At 38.6% G+C, this 22329-nt stretch overlaps 1 protein-coding gene and 1 long non-coding RNA gene across 4 annotated transcripts in view; one reads left to right on the forward strand and one right to left on the reverse strand.

Moving 5' to 3' along the window:
- TTC28 (tetratricopeptide repeat domain 28) overlaps positions 1–22329 on the reverse strand; it is a 539739-nt gene that overhangs the window by 63881 nt on the left and 453529 nt on the right. For both annotated transcript variants that reach the window (XM_054695213.1, XM_054695214.1), the window contains one exon: positions 20428–20593. In XM_054695213.1, the coding sequence (XP_054551188.1) occupies positions 20428–20593 (166 nt within the window). The remainder of the gene's footprint in view (positions 1–20427; positions 20594–22329) is intronic.
- The window catches only part of LOC119244805 (uncharacterized), an 80429-nt gene that overhangs the window by 5698 nt on the left and 52402 nt on the right, over positions 1–22329 (forward strand). Inside the window, exons 2-3 of one of the 2 annotated variants that reach the window (XR_008551861.1) lie at positions 10373–10503; positions 10593–10656. This is a non-coding gene — a long non-coding RNA (uncharacterized LOC119244805). The remainder of the gene's footprint in view (positions 1–10372; positions 10504–10592; positions 10657–22329) is intronic. The other variant, XR_005125144.2, reaches the window with a different exon arrangement.

Here is a 22329-nt window from a genome sequence, read left to right on the forward strand (position 1 = left end):
CTTCACATTCACTATCATTTGTAATTCCATTCTATTAAGCCCATTCGGTGAATTTTTTTAAATTTTAGATATTGTATTTTTCAACTTTAGAATTTCCTGATGTTTTCTTTCTTAAAGTTTCTAGTTCTCTGCTGAATTATATTTCATGAATTTTATTATGTATATTTGAAATATACTCATATATTTTACATATTATATTATTTGCATTCATTGTGGGCGTAGTTATAATTGCTCTGAAATGCTTGTCTGCTAATTCTAACATTTGAGTCATCTCAGGATTTATTTAAGTTGTTTGTAATTTCCCTTAAAATTGAATGACATTTTCTGTTTTCTTTTTGTATGTCAAATAATTTTTCAGTGTACCTAGAACATTATGGAGGTTATGATGTGAATTCTGTTAAATTCCACTAAAGAGTATTGATTTTTATTTTTAAAAGCAGGCAATTCATTTGATTGGACTCAAATGGAAAACTGTCTCTTGAGAGGCATTCAAATCTCAGCTTAGTTCTTGTATTATTAACTAGAATATCTGTCCCATGCATTTGTGGTTCAGGGTTCACCAGAGATTTGGGCAGAGTTTTTACACAAAATTTGGGTACTGTGTATTTTGGGTATTTCCATCTGTCATGTACATGTCCCTCTCACTTTATTTTTTTCTTAAATATTTATTTATTTATGCATGCAAGCAGGCCAGAGGTGAGGGGAGGTGAAAGGATTCACCAGACAGAGTAGGGAGCAGAATAGGCAGACTGACTGAAATACACTGCTGAGGGGAGCAGCGGGTGAGACAGGAGAGGTCTGCTGCACCATGTAGGTCGGCTCCCTGGATGGGAATGATAGCTTCATGGTGCTGAGACTTAAACACTTGCACCACCAAGGAGGCCCCCCTATAACTTTCTAACCCAGACCACTATCTGGTTCTTCAGGTCAAAAAAAAAAGCTATAGTTTTCTACTGGAGTGTTCTTGTTTTTTTTTTTTAAAGATTTATTTATTTATACAAGAACTTGGGTACAGGCCATACGCATGGGAGGGCGAGAAAATTTACCAGAGACAGAGCAGGGAGCAGAACAGGCAGACGACTGAAAACACTGCTGAGGGGAGCAGCAGGCAAGACAGGAGAGGTCTGCTGTGCCCTGTGAGTTGCTCCCTGGCTGCCCGGGGATTGAACTCGTGCTGCAGAGGCTGCGGATTGCTTCATAGTGAGGTGCTTAACCCCTTGAGCACCAGGAAGGCCCATCTATTGCAGTTTTAAATATTAAATGTGGCTGCTGATTGTTCTTTTTTTTTTTTTTTAAGGATTTATTTATTTATTTATACAAGCACTGGGCACAGTCAGAAGTGCAGGAGGGTGAGAGGATTCACCAGAGCCAGAGCGGGGAGCAGAGCAGGCAGAAGGACCAAAGTACACTGCTGAGGGGAGCAGAGGGCGGCAGGAAAGGTTGGCGCGCCACGTGGGACCCTCCTCCAGTGAGCGGGGAGCAGCCGGGAATCGAACCGGCGCTGCAGAGGCTGCGGGCAGCTTCGCAACCCAGCGTTCTACCGCTGCGCCACAGGGGAGGCCCTGCTGATTGTTCTTTGATCTTAGGCTACCAGTACAGCTTCGGGGAGGCAGAGTAAGAGTTAAGTAGGAACCTCTGAAATGAGTTTCTGCAGCCCTCACCATGGGAGTGGCAGGAGAGCTGTGGTTTCGGGGGCTCTAGGGCCTGCTGAGTGTTTGTTGTCCTAGACTGCACAAAGACTGGGATCCAGGAATCTGACATTGTGTCCCTTTTTTTTAGCCCAGATTTGAGAGTATAAGAATTAGGGGAAGCATGGCCAGCAGGGTTGGGGATAGATGTGAAAAAACTCACATGAGCTTATTACATTTTCTGTGGATGACAGAAAGTACAATATTGACAGTCACTTTGATTTACTTCGCAAGGTTGTTTCTCAGGACACTGGAGATTGAAGGAGTGGAAGGAATGTACTAGAACTTGTCTGTGGGTTTGGAGTCTTGGGAGGCCGGTGGTATCACTGACACACAAATCAGAGGGAAAAGGATGACTTCAGGCTTGGATAGAGACTCTAAATAACCTCGCAGGCCTCTCTAACTTTAAACTCCCTGATTCTATGTTTCCGAGTGTGGTTTTGTGATCGTGTTATGTTCTCATGATGATTTGTGTTACCTCTATGCTTTCAATTTGATGGTAACATCCTGAAAGCCGAAAGCAAACTTTTACTTCTTTAACATTCTACAGTATTCTTAACAGAATCTGGCACTAGAAACTGACACTTTATAATCTTTTAATAATTGCTAATGTTCAAGACCCATATGTATTTGCTAGTCTTTAAGTAAATAAAATACCTGTTCTAGGAAGGTAATCATTTTTGCTCTGGTCTCTTTATTTGGGAAGGCAGTACTGCTCGGCAGAAATAGGCATAGTCTGGATCTAAATTCCATTTCTACCACTTTCAAGTTGTACAGCCACTGGCAATTTATTCACCTCTTCATGTCTTACTTTCCTCAACTGTAAAATGGATTAATGCCACTCTCATCATAGAGTTATTATAGCATTAAGTGACATCCAAAGTTATTTAACACAAGGCCTGGCACAGAGGAGGGCACAGAGGAGGGCTTCCAAATGAAGGTGAGAGCTAAAAATATTTCTAAAATCAGAACAGATTCCATTTATAATTCAAAACAAACAGTAATAAAGAATCCCCCTAAAAATCAAGTTTGTAACTCTGGACATACATCTGAACACAAGGGAAATCAGAACATCTCTAGTCTAATTCTGCCACAGATCAGCTGTAAAACACAATGAAAGACATTTACTTTCTCTTCACCTCAGTTTATGAATTATAAAATGGGCATAATAATATATGTTTTATCTGTTTTCTAGGTTGTGAAATAAGACATGTAGTGAAAGTATTTTGTACTATAAAATATTTAAAATTAATATTTTATTGTCACATACGACTATTTACATCCCCTCCTCAAATAACTTCACACTTTCAACATCAATTCTCTATTTGAACCAAGGTTGCAAAGTAGTTTTATCATACCTACTGTCAACAACTATCACTGCCCTCTAGAAGCAAGGAGACAGACATCAAGAGCAAATGAATGAAATTGCTTCTGGACAGGTATCCAGAAAATTGTAACATTAGCACCTCCAAGGAGGATAATTAGGTACTAAGAAACAAGAGAAGGGAAGGAGACCATTTTCCATTTCCTCTTTTGAACCAATCTGAATTTTGTACAGGTACGACTTATTAGTCTAATAGGAGATAAACTAAAAAAAGACACTCAATTCATACCCCGCCATTTAGTATCTGCAGGACCTAACACCGTTTTATATATATTATTATAAACTAAACTAAAAATATAAATAGAGACAGTAGGAGACTCATATAAGAAAGCTATCAATGCATCATTTTGATACATTATACTTAGGAATGTGTGGCTTTCACTGTTGTATCCAAACACCAGCAAGGCTTCTGGTATTCCAGCCAGGCCACCCCTGCTCGCACAATGTCTTGGCAGCAGCTGCTAAACCTTGTCAAGCCAGCCAAGACGGACTCTTACCACGCTAGGGTATTTCCTTTCAGTGATTATGGACACACGTTCTCTTCCCAGAGTGGCATATGCAAGGATAATTATACTTCCCACCAAGATGAGATTCTCCCCAAGAAGGAAGTGAAAACCAATGGATGCTGAAAAAAGTACTGGTTACTCTGCCACAGTTAACAAACTACATACTTAGCCCTCAATTGTTCTTTCTCCACTGACTTAGCATATGCGCTGAGGTCACTAAGAATCTTTAACCTAAGAGAGCTGACATTCTTTCCAGCCTGCTCTGCCATGACATTATTATTCTTCATAAGATGATCGGGCCAACAAAGGTCAGGCATGCTAACTGTGGTCATTTTTCATTTAAGAAAACACCCTATAAGGCCAAAATAAGAAAATTTAAGAAAACATGTTTTCTATGGTTAGACTGAGGGCCAAGCAAGCTCCTTGGACAGTTCTTTTGCTGCAGTATTTAAAGACAGCTAATGTATCATAGCTTCACCTGCCCTTCAGAAAAAGGAGACTACTGCATTTTACATTTTTTTTATTTTTACTGATGCCACAAAAAGCTATTCAATCTTAATTCTAAAAGAAAATGGAATAAAAAGAGAGCTTTACACAATTCCAGATCATAGGCTTTCACTGAGTAAGACCCTGGCCCTATCGGGTGGGTTTAAAGAAATGGGATTTCAGTTTAGACAGTGCACAGCTAAAATCTTGCCTATCCCCTGAACATTTATCCCAGACAGGTTAGTTTCTCTTAAAATAATCAAAGCATTATTAAGGATGTACATATTTTATAGTCGACTTACTCTTACTGTATTTTCCGGACGAAAGCAGAATATTAATTTTCTAGTTTTCTCTAGATCAAGAATGTGAACCTTCCCCTTGTGTGCATAACATTTCATGCTGGAGGCAGATGCTCCACATGACTTTTAACTGTCTTGCAGGTTTTTAAAGTGGTTCTTATTTTCCTTAAAGTAAAAGATTGTGTAAAATATTTAATCCAAGAACCTCAGAGAGAACAGTGAAAAATGAACTTGAGTTCTCACTGGACTACCTGGGGCCATGCACCTTTCTCAAATACAAACCTTCTGCTCCTGGCTGCAGGTGACAGCCCCTCTGCAGCTACTTAGCAACTCATCCTTTCACACTTTTCCAGCCTGTTTCAGGGATATTCAGCTGTAAGTTCTCCCTATTTTATGTTCCAAATTGATATGCTACCCTCCCTATATCTCAAGTGTGGCTGTCCATTTCCATTCCATGCCTCATTTTTTGGCTACACCTTCTGCCTGGGATTTACACTGTCTTGATGTCATGGCCCCTCCCCCAGGTAGCCTGTCCTGACTCAGCCCTTCCTGAGGCAAAGTGGCCCCTCTGACTTCCATGTGCTCCTCCCACTACTCTCATAATAGCTGACAGTGGCAACACCATGAAGGCTTCTTATATATCCAGCTCTATCCTACTGCTTTTCAGGCTTTATTGTGTTATTATTATAAAAATTCTGTGAGATTAAATTGCTTGCCAAAGGTCATTCAGCTACTAAGTGGCAGGGTATGGATTGGGTGTATTTTTTTTTTTAATCTCCTATTAGAATGAGAATTCCTTAAGGCAAGAAATCTACTGGTTTCATCTCTGTAACTCCAATTTGCAGTAGGGACACAGTATGCATTTGACAAATGCTTGCTAAGTGACCGTCTCAGTAACTAGGTTTCTCACAAATTAGACTGTAGTATCTCTTGAAATAGGAAATACTGAAAATTTTAACTGTAAGGAAATAAAAGATTTAAATATTTTGGAGGCTGATAAACTTGGTGTCTATCATGAAATGAATGTTAGACCTTTGTGATGTTTACACCCGGTTTCTGAGTGTCTCTATTTATGACACGCATAAACCCATCAGTCTGTGAGCATCTCAGGGCTATGCCTTTTCTTTGATTTTTTTGGGGTCTAACACAGTGATTGCCATTAAAGGAATATTCTGCATATAGTTACTGAATGAATAAATGAACAAAAGAATGAATAATTAAAGATTTCAAACTATTTTGACAAAAAGTTAACTTGGAAAGGTGCTTCTAAATTTGTCTACAATATATTCATTCCAAACACTTCATGGCTGTTCTTCTAACCACAATTTCTTCACATTAAGTGGCATCTCGTTTATTTTTTTGCTACCTCTTATACCATTTTTATTTAAGTAGCTTCTGATTTATCATAGGCCCAAGCTAGGTATACACTAAGTAGACCAGTTTATTCATATACTATTGACTCATACACATTTAGCTCAGCTGAAAGCTCAGTGTTGTATATGAAAGAATTCAGAATGTCATTGTTACAGCTCATACTCTACTTCTAGGAATACTGTTGCAAATCCCAGGAAACATCCATGTCTTAAACATAGGAAAACACTGTTAAAATCAAAGACTTTGCATAAGCCTTGGCAAATATTTCTAACAAGAGCTTATCCACAGTAAATACTTGCCTCTTAAGAGACACAAATGACTTGAAAGCTTGTGTTCCTTAGCTGACATTAATCTTTAGCTGTGTAACCTTGGATAGGTCTTGGAGGCTCAATTTCATTGACTCAAAAATAAAAAATCCAAATAGTTAGCTTCCCTTCATAGTCTACTATGAAGATTAATTGAGGCACTTACATATGAAGTTGCCTGGTGTCCTTATATTAGGTAGCACATATGTAACAGGTGCTATTATCATGGTTAGATCTGATCCCTAGTTCTATTTTGGGTACTCTTCTAGTCCCTAAGGGCCAAGGCCTTAAACGACTGAAGTCTCTAGTTCTTGAAAAATGTTTTTCTCTTTTAAATGAAGTCAAATATACAACAGATCCAAGTCAATTTCAAGGTTAAGCTAAAATCACCAAAGCAATTATTTAGGGAGAGTTCAGGGAATTGTGAATAAGATTAAATGATCACTTTAATGTTTGAACAGAAAATAGGTAAATTCTCAAGGACTGCTGTAATACTTCTTTCATGACATGACTTGATGTGAATTATTTTCATTTCAAGAAATATCTAGGGTAATGAAGGTTTTTTTTAATATTCTACAAGAAAAATGACTTTTATTTTTCAATGAGAAACCATTCTCCTTACTCTCAGATTCATCATAGTTAAGATTGTTTCAATGATATGTGAGATTGCACTGTGACAGAATGTTTCTCTACTTTTTCATCTTGCATATTTTTCTACATTTTTATTTCTTCCACTTTATTGCTGAGGTCAGTGACACTGGACAACACCTAGCACTTGCAAACCCAACAAAAGTTTCCAGAAGGGGAGGAGAAAAATCAATCAAAATCTATCAAGGAACAGCAAAAATCTGCATAGGCAGTGAATGAGTAATACTGTGTTGGTCTTTTTTTTTTTTTTTTACTCTTAACTAAAATCATAAGAAAACATAATTCTAGAGCCCAGAGGGCAGGTTGGCACTCATTATTTTAGTGAAACTCCTTATGAAGCCCACATTTGAATTCTAGTATTGCCATTTATCTAGCTGTGAACCTTGACAATTCATTGAATGGCTCCAAGTTTCATCTTTCTGCTATGTAAAATGGGGACACAATCACTACCTCAGAGAACACTGCAAACATCTATTGACTTTGTATACCTTTGTCCAGTCTTTTCTCTCTGTCCAAAAGGAAGCAAACTGAGAGGTTATACTAGGGAGTTAGAACTAAAACACTAGCCTTAACTTGGCATAAAATAGCACCTGGTAAGGAATCTTAGACATCTGGTTCATTGGTATTACTTAGTAGTATAAGGTGAAATCAAGGTTCTATGTACCTACTGAGAAATCCTTCTGCAATGGGAAATGAAATAACTAGTATTCTATAGAATCTGGACTCTCTTGCCTGTATGATTCATTTTCAAAGATAAATCAGACATGTAGCTTTTCTTCCTCCTTTGCAACTTTCTCCCAGCTATAATTCTCTATCTCTTTTAAACTTACCCACTTCTAACATTCAAAATAACCATAATCCGACATTCTTTCTATAAACTATTTTGAGTTGTTATCTGTAAGCTTAAAACTCAACATTGAACTAAAGTAGAAAGAAACAGACAAGAAGAGAAATACAGAAAAGCATTAGCCTATGTCTGATTGAAGGTTTGTACACATGTATATCCATTATTGTTTTTCATTTCATTCTGATATTCTGATATCTATTGCTCATTCTGTGTTTTTCTTTGGAAAATAGCCTTTTCTCATACACAGCCAGAACAACTCTAGCATTAATTAGAAATTTCCTAGTTTCAGTTTTAATATAATTATGGTAGACAGTGTTTATGTAGAGGGTCGGGGGTAAAGATGGTCCCATTTAATTTAGTAATTCAATAACTATTCTCTGACAGCCAACCACATCCCGGGTATACTGCACTGATAGTAAATTGGGCAGGTCCAATCTCCACCCTCAATGTATTCCTAGCCCAGTGAGAGAGGTAGACATTACAAAACCAACCCCATACTACAATTAATACTTTGATTAAGGACTGCTAAGGCAGATACATACAAGGTGCTGAGACAGGAGAAAAGAGGAGAAACCCGCAAGAGCAAAACTACCTGGACCCAACAAATAGCTCTTCTGTGACAACCCCAAAAAGATTTCTTAAGCTCTCTATAGGAATGCGGCACCCAAAACATTGAGAAACAAATCCAAAAGAAAGACATGGTTTGCACTGGAGAGGTAAAGGAAAGGAAGTCATTGTTGCTTATCACTGTCTTTCCATTTAATCTTCACAAGAAAGGCCGTTCCCAATCTTAAGGTGGTGGTCAATACATGAAGCATATAGTTTCAGCCTCATCAGTGTAAGTTAACAAAGGTATGTATCAGCTTAGAGTGCAATCTGAAAGTTACCAGGCTCCATCCTTTTGTGGAAAGTACATGTGAGTTCAACTTCTAATTATACATGTTGCTTGATCCACATTGAGACTGGAGGTGAGAATCTGGATCCTTCTTGCCTTTGGAGTTCAGTTTGCAGTAAACAAACTAAAGCCTGTATCAGCAGCACCCTGCGGCAGGGGAGGGAACACGGGCAGGACAGCCAATTCTGGAGAGAAGAATGTACTCAATCCTCCCAAAAACCAGGAAGCTTTTATTAGGGCTGCCAGAAAATAAAGTGTTATTTCCTGATGTCTCCAATTAGCAGGAGATGAGCAGCATACACAGGAATAAAGAAAAAGACAAGTTTATAATGATAACTTTGTCTTTCTTAGACAGTATGTTTTTGGAAGTGACAGACAACTTAAATCAATTGTGCTTCTCCCTGCTTATTAGCAGTGACTCCTCACTGCATTAGCATAAGTCTATCAAAAGACAGGAAAGAACATCTCAGTACTTTTGAAGTCTTAATGAGCCTAATGTGTTACTGGGAATCAGAAGAGTTTCATGTGCTGGCCTAGCGGTCAAGTTTTATAATGTGGATGTTAGTGCAAGGTTTGCATTAACTACCTGGTCTAGGATAAGTCTATCTCTGAGCATCCAGAATAATATTATGCTTTCATGATACTTCACAGGAGTAGAATTGGGAAGAAAAAAGCTAGAGCAGTAAGTATGAAACATGCATTATCACTTGTCTGCGACAAGTGATGACTGTTGACTGTGCATTAATTATGCCACATTGACTGTGTGCTCAGGAGATGCTGTCTCCCAGCCCCCTGAAGTTTATTCACTCACTCCTTCATGCATCTGCTCAGCCCATGAACATTCACTGAGGGCCCGTAGGTTCTAGATATGGCTCAGAGCTGGTAATGTAGAGATAGACATACTCACTTCCAAGTCCTCAACTTGGCATTCAAGGACCTCCTTGCAGCTTTGTTCAAATCATAAAAGTAGCAAGGGGATGAAAAACAATGCTTATTTTAGTCAGTTCAAAGAGGAACTTTGTGGCTATACTGGGGTAATTTTCCCCAAGTCAAGAGTTATATATTAAATGTCTTAAATATTGATTGTCAGATAAAGCGGCACAGAATCAATCAGAAAAAAAGGGCTGGAGAATTTCACTGGAGCAAAGGGCACAGTATACAAAGTCAGGGATATTGAGATTTGATTTGATCAAAGAATTTTTACAAAACTGGTTATTGCAACAGCCAGTAAACAACCTGTGTGGAACCCAGAGAGAAGCACTGAATGTCTAGACTGGTTGGCAGTTTCACCCTGCCCCTCCTTCCTCTGGCCCTTGTTCTAGCAGAAATCCATTTCCAGATTTTGGGATCATAAACAGAGGACATGGAATAAGAGATAAAAGAAGACTGTCTGGTGCCCAAACATGCCCCTGCCAGTTCTACATGGCATCCACTAAAGTGGCCACTGGCTGATGTCCCAGGTGTAAGCATGTCAGTCCCTAGATCAGTGAAACCAGGCCACTCAAATTTCGGGCCTCTGTGCTTGTGAAAGACAAGAACATAACAGTGTTCCCTGCATCACTGCTGTCTGCTTCTTAAAGCCTATTCTATCATTCACCTGATTATCCCTCCCACATATTATGGGAAAAGTCCTATCTGGCAATTTCAAGAATTCTGCCTTTAAAAAAGTTCAAGAGAAATATAAAAGGGGATTCAATGTAGGCTATTTCAGAGGTCATACAAGAAGACCAACTACATTTATCCATCTTGCTAAGCTGCTGACTTATACTAAGAAGCTTACTGAAGCTTTCTGAACTTGTTTTGTGCACAGTCTTTTAGAAGGAATCCAAATTCAGTAATCAGAGCACAAGACCAGATTCTAGAGAATGTTTCACTGACATCTGCAACTGTGTCTCCTCAGTGCCCAATTGCTAACTTGGCAATTTTTTTTTTTCTCTCAGTGGTTATTTCATAGATGAGGCCTGCCTTTTGGAACCTAAGCATGTTACAAGAAGATGGCACATTAGAGACTCAGCTGGACAAAACCACCTTAACAGAAAGGGAGCCCATCTTTGGATCTTGCGATAAAGAGGTGAGCCTCCCTTCAGGGGAAGCAGCTGAGGGACAATGATGCAGGTCCTTCTCTGCCTAGAATGACTTTTCTCCCTTCACCCTTCAAAGTCCAACACAAAAGTCACCTCCTTGGAAGCCTCCTGATCGACTATCTTGCCTCTACATAGGCAGAGTAAGTTTTTAACACTTTTCATGTAGAAGATTAATAATTTACACATTTGCTACATGTTCCACACTGTGAACCACTATAAGGTCAAAAATTCCAGTTGTTATTCATGCACATGTCTCTAGGCTCAGTACCACCTCTGGCACAGTCTACACACTCATAAAATATTTTCAAAATGGTACCACCCTAATTTGGAATGAAATTAGAAACTCTTTCTTTTAAGCGACAAAATAAACATCCAAAGTATAAAATCTACTTTTACTGCACAAGGTTCTAGAGGATTTGGGTTAAGAAAAAATATTTCATTTCTAAAATAAAACCTTACCAGCTTGGATTAATTAGGACGTCAGCCTTGATCAGCAATTAGAAAATATTATAAAGATAGCTTTAAACTTTGAAAGATCCACTAGAACCAAAGATAAACTAACAATGACCAGTGCTTGGGTAATTGCTTAAAAGAACACATAAAGATAAATCAGTCTATGGACTGCCCATTTACATCAATTAAGTAAGTCTTAGTTATAATCTTACTTCTGGATTCATTTGCTTAAAAAAAAAAAACAAACAATAAAACTGGCTTCCCCTCACCTTGCTTTTTTTTTGCAGGGGGTAAGGAATTTCTTTGGGGTTGGATAAATCATAATCTTTGGTTCATGATACCCTTTCATCTTGACTCACGCATGGGCTGCTTTCATTTATTTATTTAATAATTTCTAATAATGTAATAAATGCTCAAAAAGCACTACCTAATGTCTAATTATGTGTTACTCTCCATGGAGCCCATCCACTGTCTGCCTAGCCCAAGGCAAGTCCCATCCTGAAACTCATGGCTATCACTCCTTGCCTGTCTTTTCTATACAAATTTTATTGGATCTAGCTATATTCTAAAAGTATATTTTTATACTGGTTGTTTTAAACTCTATTAAAAGTATATTATGCTGGGGACCTACTTTTTTCACTTAATATTTTATTTAGCCACATCTTTGTGTTGATTATGGCTCAATTCTTTTTTAACTGCTGCCTAACATTCCACTTGGGGACTGTACCACTATTTATTCATCCACCCTCTCTCTGATGGTATGTGGGTATTTCCAGGATTTTGCTATTGCTTACATCATAGCTCTGAACATTCTTGCTCATCGCTGAGAGCCTCTCTTGGATATTAAACCTAAGGTGTATACGTGGGTCAAGTAGCATGCAGAGATTCACCCTTAGAAAGTAATATCCAATTGTCTTCTAATGTCAAATTGTCTTCTAATGTTTACTCTTACCAGCCACATATAGCTTTTGGTCCCACCACTTGGCATTGTCAGATTTATTAACATTTGCCATTGTTAACAGTCTGGAAACAAATGTTACCTTAGCATTTATGAATCGGTACAATGTAATCAGTGTTTTGAAATTAAAAAAAAAATGTATTTGATTATAGAAATAACTTACACTGCAGAAAATTTAGAAATATAGAAAAGCATAAAAAGGATAAAAACAGTTTGTCAAGTTTCAATATTCATTTATAATGAAGGAATTATTATAAGAGCAGTCTATAATCACTCTTTAAAACCACTTCCAGACATGACCTACTATTGAACACAGCCCTGCCAGTGTTCTAACCAGTTAGCTTAATCCCCAAAGAGCCAGTGCACTGTCTCAGGTGCCCAAGAAGCAGCAAAACTCTATCTAAACATCAGAATTAAAAACTGAAGATGTGTTTTGAAATTCATAACATCTCCCTTATGGGAGGTTCATGTTCTATACAGTGGTTTCAATCAATGCCGCTTTTGATCTGGGAGGAAGGGACTGGAAGTTCTTATTAAACACGTAATAAAAACAGTTCTTTTCTTTTAAGCCCATTTTCAGAAAGTCCTTTGTAGCATTGTACTTCCTTTTAGCAGCACGACACCATTAAGGAGAGCGAAAACGGTCTGCAGAATAACAAGGACACCGTGGTCAGGATGTGGATAATTGAATGAAGGTGTTCCCCAAGGCACAGAAACTCAATTTCCAGGGGTACAGTGTATTTCACATCTACTAGAGAAAGACTGTCAGTAAACTGGCCCTGCATGAACAGAGAGTCTGCCCACAGCTTATCTTCCAGGGACTAAATTGCAAGTGCACACATCTCACAATGGGCACTATGTTAAACAGTGGGAATTCTCATAGAGGGACACAGCACGGGCTTCCTATTGCATCACCATCTGCTTGGGAAGATACACAAACCAGGTAATTATGAGAAAAGAAAAAAATGAAATAAGAGCTATGACTAGGTGCCACAGAGGGGAGCGAAAAACCTGATTTGGACATACAGGGGCCTGGGTGATCCTGAAAGCAGTGTGAGATTCAAAAGGGCTATAAAGGGTAATGAGACAGGAAATGCAGGACAGCAGCCCATGCATCCAGAGAGTCAGTTAGTTTACTCAAGCATTTAGTAAGCACCCAGGTTATCTTCACTGATACTGAAGCTTCTGAAAGGCCGAGGAGAGGTACCATTTGGCAGGAATTTGAAGGATGAGACAGACCATCTATACTAACAGTAGTGGACAGGACCTTGCAGTGAGAAGGAATGGCATATGCAGAACTTTAAGGTAGGAACATCCTTGGTCTATCCTAGGAGGCGAAAGGAGGCTGGGGTCCCCAGGGAAGATGCCAAAAAAGACTGGAAGGACCACTAGAGGCAGAGAGACTGATTTACACAGGCTTAGAGGCCAGGATAAGGAATATGAGCTGAAGTCTGAAGACCACTGGCAACTCTGAAGGGATTAAAGTATGCCTGGAGGGCTTTGTGATGGTGGGAAAGCAAGGAAACAGAGTCTAAATAAAATACATCTTTGGGATGTGGTATATATATAGTGGAGTACTATTCTGCAATCAAAAAAGATAAACTCACGCCATTTGCGGCAATGTGGATGGAGCTAGATGGGATTATGTTCAGTAATATAAGTCAGAAGGCAGAAGAAAAATTGGATGGTTTCACTTATAGGAGGGAAATACGGAAAATGAACAAAGGGTCAAAAAAAAAGACAAAATGATAGATCTGTGGCATACAGCAGGGAGGGTAGAACACAAGGGACTATAGTAATGGCTCAAGGGTGATGTTTTTGTGGGAGATTTGTGGGAACTATACCTGATGGGAGAAATCAAATATTGTACAGAAATGAACAACAATGTAAGAAAATAGAGTTTAATCAATAAAAAGGAAATGAGTGCGAGGAGGAAAAAAAAATACACCTTTGGAAGAGGGTTCTGACTGCAGAGGACTGGCAGGCCATGTGAGGGAGAGGGAGCAGAGGGTTTGGGGAGGAGGCAGCAGCAGTGGTTTAAAACAGAGATGATGGGGATCCACTGTGCTTATGCTGCTGGAGACAGAAGTGAATAGATTCAAATGGTATTTTTAAATACTTTTTCTTTTAATGTGTTAAAAAAAAAACTCCAGGGCCTCCCCGGTGGCGCAGCAGTTGAGCGCTGGGTTGCGAAGCTGCCCTCAGCCTCTGCAGCGCTGGTTCGATCCCTGGCTGATCCCCGGCCACCGGAGGAGGGTCCCACATGGTGCGCAGACCTCTCCTGCCACCCGCTGCTCCCCTCAGCAGTGTACTTCGGTCCTTCTGCCTGCTCTGCTCCCCGCTCTGGCTCTGGTGAATTCTCTCACCCTCCCACGCTTCTGACTGTACCCAGTGCTTGTATAAATAAACAAACAAACAAACAAATAAATAAAAACATGCCTCTATAAAAAAAAAAGTGTTAAAAAAAAAAACTCCATGCTCTTTTCCACAGTGTGTAGTATTTTACATTTCTACCAACAGTTCAAATTTCAATAGTTCAAATTTCTTCACATCCTTAACACTTACAAGTTTCTGTTGTCTTTTTTTGTTGTTGTTTAATAGTGGCCATCTTAACAGGCATGAGGTGATATCTCACTGTGGTTTAACTGGCATTCTCCTAATGATTAATAATGATGAGCATCTTTTTATGTGTTCGTTGGTCATTTATGTATCCTCTTTGGAGAAAGGGCTATTCAAGCCCTTTATCCATTTTGAATTGGATTATTAGATGGTAGGGGTACTTTATATATCCTAAATGCAACCCTTCATCAGGAATATGGCCTGAAGATACTCCTGTCCCATTCCATAGGTTGCCTTTTCACTGTTTTTGTTTCCTGCCATATGCAGAAGTCTTTAAATGTGGTGTAGTTCTACTTGCCTAATTTTGCCTTTGTTACCTGTGCTTCTGATATTATATCTAAGAAATCATTGCCAAATCCAACATCATGAAGCTTTTCCCCTATGTTTTCTCCTAAGAGTTTTAGATTCTTATATTTCAGACTCTCTGTTTAGTTCTTTAATTCACTTTAATGAGCAATTCCTTATGTGTCACTCAGTTTCATTTGTAACTCATTATGGGATAAGGCATGGGTGCAACACCTTTTGTTGAAGAGAATATCCTTTACCCGGTATGTATTCTGGGCACTATTGTTAAACATTATCTGACCATATATGAGGGTTTATTTCTAGGCTCTCTATTATACTCCATTAGTCCACATACCTGTTTTTATACAAGCACTTCACTGTCTTGATTACTGTGTAAGTTTTCTGGCTTTGTTTTTTTCATAAGATTGTTCTGACTATTCAGGGTTGCTTGAGATTCCATATGAACTATAGGATCTTTTTTTTTCTATTTTTTTTGCAAAAGTGCCTCTGGGATTTTGATAGGAATGGCACTGAGTCTATAGGCTGCTTTGTGTAATATGAATATTTGAACAATATTAGATACTTCAAACAAAGAAAATGGGCTGTCTTTCCATTTATCTATCTTCTTTAATTTCTTTCAGCTATGTTTTACAGTATGCAAGTCTTTTGCCTCCATAGTTAAATTTATTTCTAAGTACTTTATTCTTTTTGATACATTACAAATGGATTGTTTTCTTATTATTCCTCTTGGATTATTCACCTATAGTGTATAGAAATGCAACTGATTTTTGTGTGTTGATTTTGTACCCTGCAACTTTACTGAATTGGTTTATTAATTCTAACAGGCTCTTTTTATTGTTTGTGGTATGTGTGTATGTGTGTGTGGAGGGGAATCATTAGGGTTCGCTACATATAATATCATGTCACCTGTAAAGAGATATCATTTTACTTTGCACTTTGGATATGTTTGATTTCTTTTTTTTTTTTCCTTGCATAATTGCTCTAGCCAGATTTCCAGGATTATGTTGAATACAAGTGGCAGAAAGGGTATCTTGTCTTGTTCCTGCTATCAAAGGGAAATCTTTTAGTTTTTACCATTATGTATGATTTTAGCTGTAAGCTTTTCACATGTGACCTTTATTATGTTGAAGCAATTTCCTTCTTTTACTAGTGTGTTGAATATTTTTTATCATGAAAGGGTGTTAAATTTTGTCAACTTTTTCTGCATCAGATCAAATTGCTTTGGTCTTTCATTCTGTTAATGTTGGTGTATAACATTGACTGATTTGGAGGACAAATGAGGGAACTCTAGAGCTGGAATTTAGATATTTTAGACTAGAGATGCCTAAAAGATATCTTAGCAGAGATGTTTAGTGGGCAGCTGCTCCTACAACCCAGAGCTTAGAGATGCCTGAGTTAGAGCAGAAGGAAAGAAACTACTGTGCACATTTGGAGAACAGAGAGGAGGGAATGGGGCTGGAACATGGTGCTCACCCAGAGACAAGAATGGAAGATAAACCCTGAATGTCTTTCTAGAGTGGGGTCAAGTTGCTAGGCGCTCAAACTTGTATGTTATTCCCTATAAATGTAAATGTAAATTACAAATAGTTTTCTTTTTTTCCTTTTGAATGATAGAGTTGTTCATTCATGACTACTTATTTCTGATTTGCAAAGTAGTATCTGTCAAGAATAAAATACCAAGCAACTATAATTCCATCATGTTCCTATAGTTACCACTAACATTATGGCCTATTTCTTTCCAGGGAATTTTTTTCTTGCTTTTCATACAAATTTTTTTTTTTTTTACAAAATTTAACTTTCACTATATGTAACAATTCTATATCCCACTTTTTTCACTAGTATTTTCTCACAAATATTTAGCTGTGTGATTAAAGATTCTTTGTAAACAAAATTTAAGTTGCAACACAGTATTATATTGGATAGATATAAAATAATTATTATAGATATTTAGGTTGTTTTATACTTTTCCTATAATATATATACCCTATAATCAATATTCCTATGTGTGTATTTTTATTTCTACATTTCTACAATAAGAATTTTGGGTTAAATTTGGGTGAAAATGCAGGAACATTTTTTACGTTCTTTTTTTATTTTATATATTTTTACATAATTTTTCATTTTTGTACAATGTATTCATTATAGTCCCCACACAATTCCCACCCCCCTTGTTTTGATCCTACTCCCTTCTCCCCCTGCCCCCACAGTGAGTCTCTGGTTTATAGTTGCTTGTTGATTTTGATTTTTACTTTATTATAATTAGTCTTTTTCCTAGTCCCTTATTTAGGTTTTCTAAATTCCTACTATGAGTGAGACCATTGGTTTTTTTCTTTTTCTTTCTGGCTTATTTCACTGAGCATGATCCCTTGCAGCTCCATCCATCCATGTTGCTGCAAATTGCATGAGTTTATCTTTTTTTTTTTAAAGATTTATTTATTTATTTATTTATACAAGCACTGCTTACAGTCAGAAGTGCAGGAGGGTGAGAGAATTCACCAGAGCCAGAGCAGGGAGCAGAGCAGGCAGAAGGACCGAAGTACACTGCAGGGGAGCAGCAGGCGGCAGGAGAGGTCTGTGAGCCATGTGGGACCCTCCTCCGGTGGCTGGGGAGCAGCTGGGGATCAAACCAGCGCTGCAGAGGCTGCGGGCAGCTTCTCAACCCAGCGCTCAACCGCTGCGCCACCGGGGAGGCCCGAGTTTATCTTTCTTGATTACTGAGTAATATTCCATTGTTCATATGTACCACATCTTCTTGATTAGTCATCTATTTTTGGGCATTTGGGTTGTTTCCACAGCTCACCTATTGTAAATAGTGCTGCTATAAACATAGGGGTGCAGGTGCCATTTTGAATTAATGTTTCTGTGTTTTTTGGGTAAATTCCTAGGAGTGGAATTGCTGGATCATATGGAAGCTCCATCTTTAGCAGATTGAGGAATCTCCACACAGCTCTCCATAGTGGTTGGACCAGTTTAAAATGCAGGAACATTTTAAAGAATTTTTGATACTAACAGCAAATGATTTTTTAGAAAGGCTAACTCAATTTATATACCGAGGGTATGAGATTGCTTCTTAACTTCATCCTTACCATCATAGAGCATTATGACTTTGAAAACATTTACTAATTTTATAGATGAAAAATGTGTTCAATTTCAATATCATAATCAAGAACCTGAGTTTAAGCTCATAAAATATGAACAAGTTTCTAATACGACAAGTCCAAAGAATCTGAAAAGATGTATTTCTGGCAGTCCAAAGAGGGTCCTGAAGCTACCAAGATGGCCCAACAGCAATGCTGAACATCAGCCACCAACATTCTAGAAGTCCCTAAGGACTCATCCTAACTTGATACCTTCCTATGGAAGTGAGGGAGAAAATGATTAACCTGGAGAATCTAAGCAACTTATAGTCCTTTCTCCCTCTTAGCCATGAAAAGCCTTTTTTATTATTATTTAAAAGGTAACTAGAAGCAAAATTACTCAGCCTGCAATATTATATATAAAAGAACTGCTACTGCTCAGATGTTTGGAGTTAAATAAACCATAGTACCCAGTGAGAAGGAATGCTGGAAAGAGGCAAAAAGTTAAACCCTTTCCGTTATATGATAAATTTTAACCTAGATACATGAAAATTGGGACCCGTGTGTCTTTTCACACAGGTTGAGGCTTATCAGGGTGGTTTGCACTGAAATGACCTCAGTGTGTGGTCACCCCGTCACTGAAAGGGAGCTGGCAATGAGCTTTCTGCAGGTGCAGTGGTCCTGAATGGCTGGTGTCACACACACAGATCCCTTTGTAATTTCATCTTAGTTCAAATTAAGGCAATTTCAATGAAAAGATTTTACATACACTGTAGCTCACTATCTTTCAGTTTCACGAGAGCAAGAGCTACACCTTCCTTACTCACCACTCCATCTCCCATCCCTAGGGTGGAGAGTTTATACATACTATGCACCCAAATACTCGTGGAGGGGAGAGAAGGCAGGAAGGATGAAAGAGCACGATGACCACAGCAACAGCCTTCTAGTGGAACTCTGAGTACCTTAGTTAAGATTCTGCCGGTCTGCCCTTTTCTTGTTTCTACTGCTGGCTAACCATTCTCCTCTAACACTTGCTTTAGAAATGCAATACCATTGGTTAGGCTGCAATATAATTAGACTGGCCTAAGTGCCTTTCTGTCTGCTGAAGCAGCTTTGTATGCCCCTGACCTAACCTATTTATGGCCATTTATAATTTAATTCTCAAGAGAATAGTCTTACTTCCAAGTTCTTGGGGTTACCACACTTTCAAGTCCTTGTAATTGCCACATCACTGTCCAGGGTTAAGGACAGGGCGCTCCAGGACACACAGCTATCATGGGAAAAATAACAATATGTGCTTGTGGCTGAAGCTTGCTCATACTTCATACAAACAGAAGCTAGAGATGACATTCCTACATGCTTTGGCTATTTTCTCAAAACATGATATTAATTTTGATAATTAAAAACAGAACAAGCACTGGTCTGGGAATCTGGGTGAGATCTAGATTGTTTTACTCCTGACTCTGGCACTTACTTGGCTGTCAGCAAGTCCCATGCAGTCCTGGCTTCTGTTAAACAAAGAATCTGGACAACATGATCATGAAAGCCCCTTCCAGTCTTGACATTTTGTCATTCAATGATTAATTTTCATCTAAGAACTTGTCCCTGACTTCATAAGCACCCCAAATAGTAACCCACCTGCTGGCAATGACCACCACACACCTGGAGCCTGGGTTAATCTACAGAAATCACAGTGGTATCTCAGGATTTTCATGATTACAAATGAAATCATTCAAGAGACAAGCAGATATGTTTGACTACTGACACCAGCTAATACAGCAGATGCTCTGACACACAGATCTTTTTGATCTGTGGACCACTGGGTGGACAACTGGGACACCTGGAAAATCAGGTCATGTCCCAACTCAAGTGACCATCTTATTTGATTTTGCTCAGAAGCAGGGTGCTTGTAGGAATTATTTTCCATATGCAAAATAATCAATTCTGATAAAATGTTTCCATAAGCATACAACTTTTGCTAATCTTTGCAAAAAGAACTCTATTCTTGATATTGGGAATACAACTTCCTTCACCTAAAGTCCCCAACACACAGACCTGTGCATAGATGCTGCCATTGGTGCAAAATTACTCTCTCAAGTAGGCTTTCAGCTACAGACAAGAAAGCTTATTAGGAATCTGTTTATAATCAAAAAAATCATCTCGGTTTTAATTAGCTGGTATGTTAAACTCAAAGTCATGTTTATGTTTAAACATTCCCAAAACCCTCCTTAGAAAATGGGCATGTCTGATGGCCTTCCCTGCTTGACAGGAAATTATGGAAAAGAATAAAGATTGCCCACCAAAGGTTACACACTCCAGAGGCACATATCCATTTCTGCTGCAGCAACTGTGAACAGACTAAGCACAAAAGTGTGAATAGCAAAAAGATTTCTTCTATTAGCTCAAATAGGATATTTATAAAAGAAAAGGAGGAGGAAAAGCAACAGCCACCCTGAGCTTGTATCTGCAGATGCGCTTGGAAACACTGCACTACTTGCCTGGAGTAGTAGGACTCCACCCCCAGGGCCTCCCGCACGCTGGAGATGTGCTGCTCCAGGGCCGAACAGGTGGCTGTCGGAAGGGCTGTGTTGTTGCCAGCCTGGAAGTCACTGGAGTTTTCCGCTGTATTATCACCTAGGTAGTGTTCATGAAACTTCAGAATTCCTGAAACAACACAGGCACAGTCAATGTTATTTTGGATTGAGGGAGGGGAAATGGAGGGCAGACATAGGTAGGGATGTTGATGTTATGTGACCTTTTTGACTAGCTTATGGTCCTCTAAACCATAGGAAGAGATTCTGAAATCCGGCGTCTCAAGAGATCTTTCAGACATTTGGTCAGTAACCTGTTAACCGCTCTTACCATCAGTCTGTCACTTGAAATCAGGGAGTTCAAGATTTTCACTTTTGGCAACATGTTCAGAAGTCCCCTTGAATGACGACTATGTATTTCTTAGACGCACAAGTTAGGGAAAGTCTCCTTTCAGAAATAGTGTGTGAGCATGCCAAGGTATACTCTCCCCAGAAACTGAAATCTCCAACAAAAATGTAACCAGTCATAAGGAAACTTGTTACTCAAAGACCTTTCATTTCACAAAAGCATATCAAAATAAATAGTCTACAGACCAGATAAAAACATCCTAAACCACTTTTAAATAAGGTATATTGATCAATGCTCATTAATGGATTAAAGGAGAAAAAATGACGGCTGCATGAAACAGGCAATCCACAGTGGTTCTCTGGCAATAAGCATAGGACATATCCTCAAATGGTAATGAGGTGTGTCGGCTTTGGAAAATGCTGGTTCTCTCTGATTGGAATAGAGCCCCAGTGAAAGCTTCAGAGTCTCATTAAAAGCAAAGAGGAACGGAAGAGAAACAATAGGAGCCTCATTATACTTGGCTCATTATTACAAGGATTTGGATATACTGCCTGTCAAATGTCCCCAAAACCTAACAGTCACAGACAGAAGAGTTTGATACTTCTGTCATCAGCCATGTTCTCAGGGGTATAAGTGCCCCTCTGGGAACTGAGGAGCACAGGAAGTCTGCTGTGGCTGACATTCACCAAGTCACCATGAACAACACCACTTACAATCTGTACTATAAAAAGGTCACTGGTAAGAATCTTCTTTGTGGACAGGCCATAAAAACATGAAATTAAGGAGGAAAGATTATAAAAATTAGTGCCAAGGCACAGAATGCACAGACACAATTACTCTGAACCCAGCAAGCATCAGAAGTTGTCATCTAGTCATTACTTTTTTGAAATCAAAGGGATAGAAACATAATCAAAAAAATTCTATCAATTCTCCCTGGAAGTTGAACTTTTTGGAAATTGGCTTACAGATATTCAAGAAACCCAATTTTTAGGATTCTCAATTATAAAATCCACTTCCTCAGTCAATAAACTCTAATTGGATCTGGTGTGTCTCCAACATGGTAAAGCCATCAACATTTTATTATGCAAAAAATATGGCCCTAACAGCTAATTAGTGTTTCTGTATTTAGTGAAACTGTTACAGCCTGAAAAGTTAATGCCAATTTAATCAAAGGGATTTTTTTTTACTTCTGAAATAGATTTACAACAGAATTTGTTAAAAATAGGTTCTACTAAACTCAGAAATTTCAAGCTTAACACTTCATTTATATACAGTGATAGAGTTGCCATTATCATTTTATTCTCCTTAGCTTTATCATGACAAAGAGTCACAATTATTAAATCATATCTCGAAAGCACTCGTTAGGACTTGCAGTCATCGCTTTATTAGCTAATGAACAACAGTTTCCTAAAATAGGGCTGCTAGTGAAATTAATCCTCCTGTCCTTAGTCTTCCTTGATAAATGTTTCCACATTCACCAGCAAGGAGCAGCAATTTCTTGGGGGAATGAGAAAGCTGGG

This window comes from Talpa occidentalis, unplaced genomic scaffold (genome assembly GCF_014898055.3).
Source record: "Talpa occidentalis isolate TD23 unplaced genomic scaffold, MPIMG_talOcc4v2.1 talOcc4.14, whole genome shotgun sequence".
In the NCBI taxonomy this organism is placed as follows: domain Eukaryota; kingdom Metazoa; phylum Chordata; class Mammalia; order Eulipotyphla; family Talpidae; genus Talpa; species Talpa occidentalis.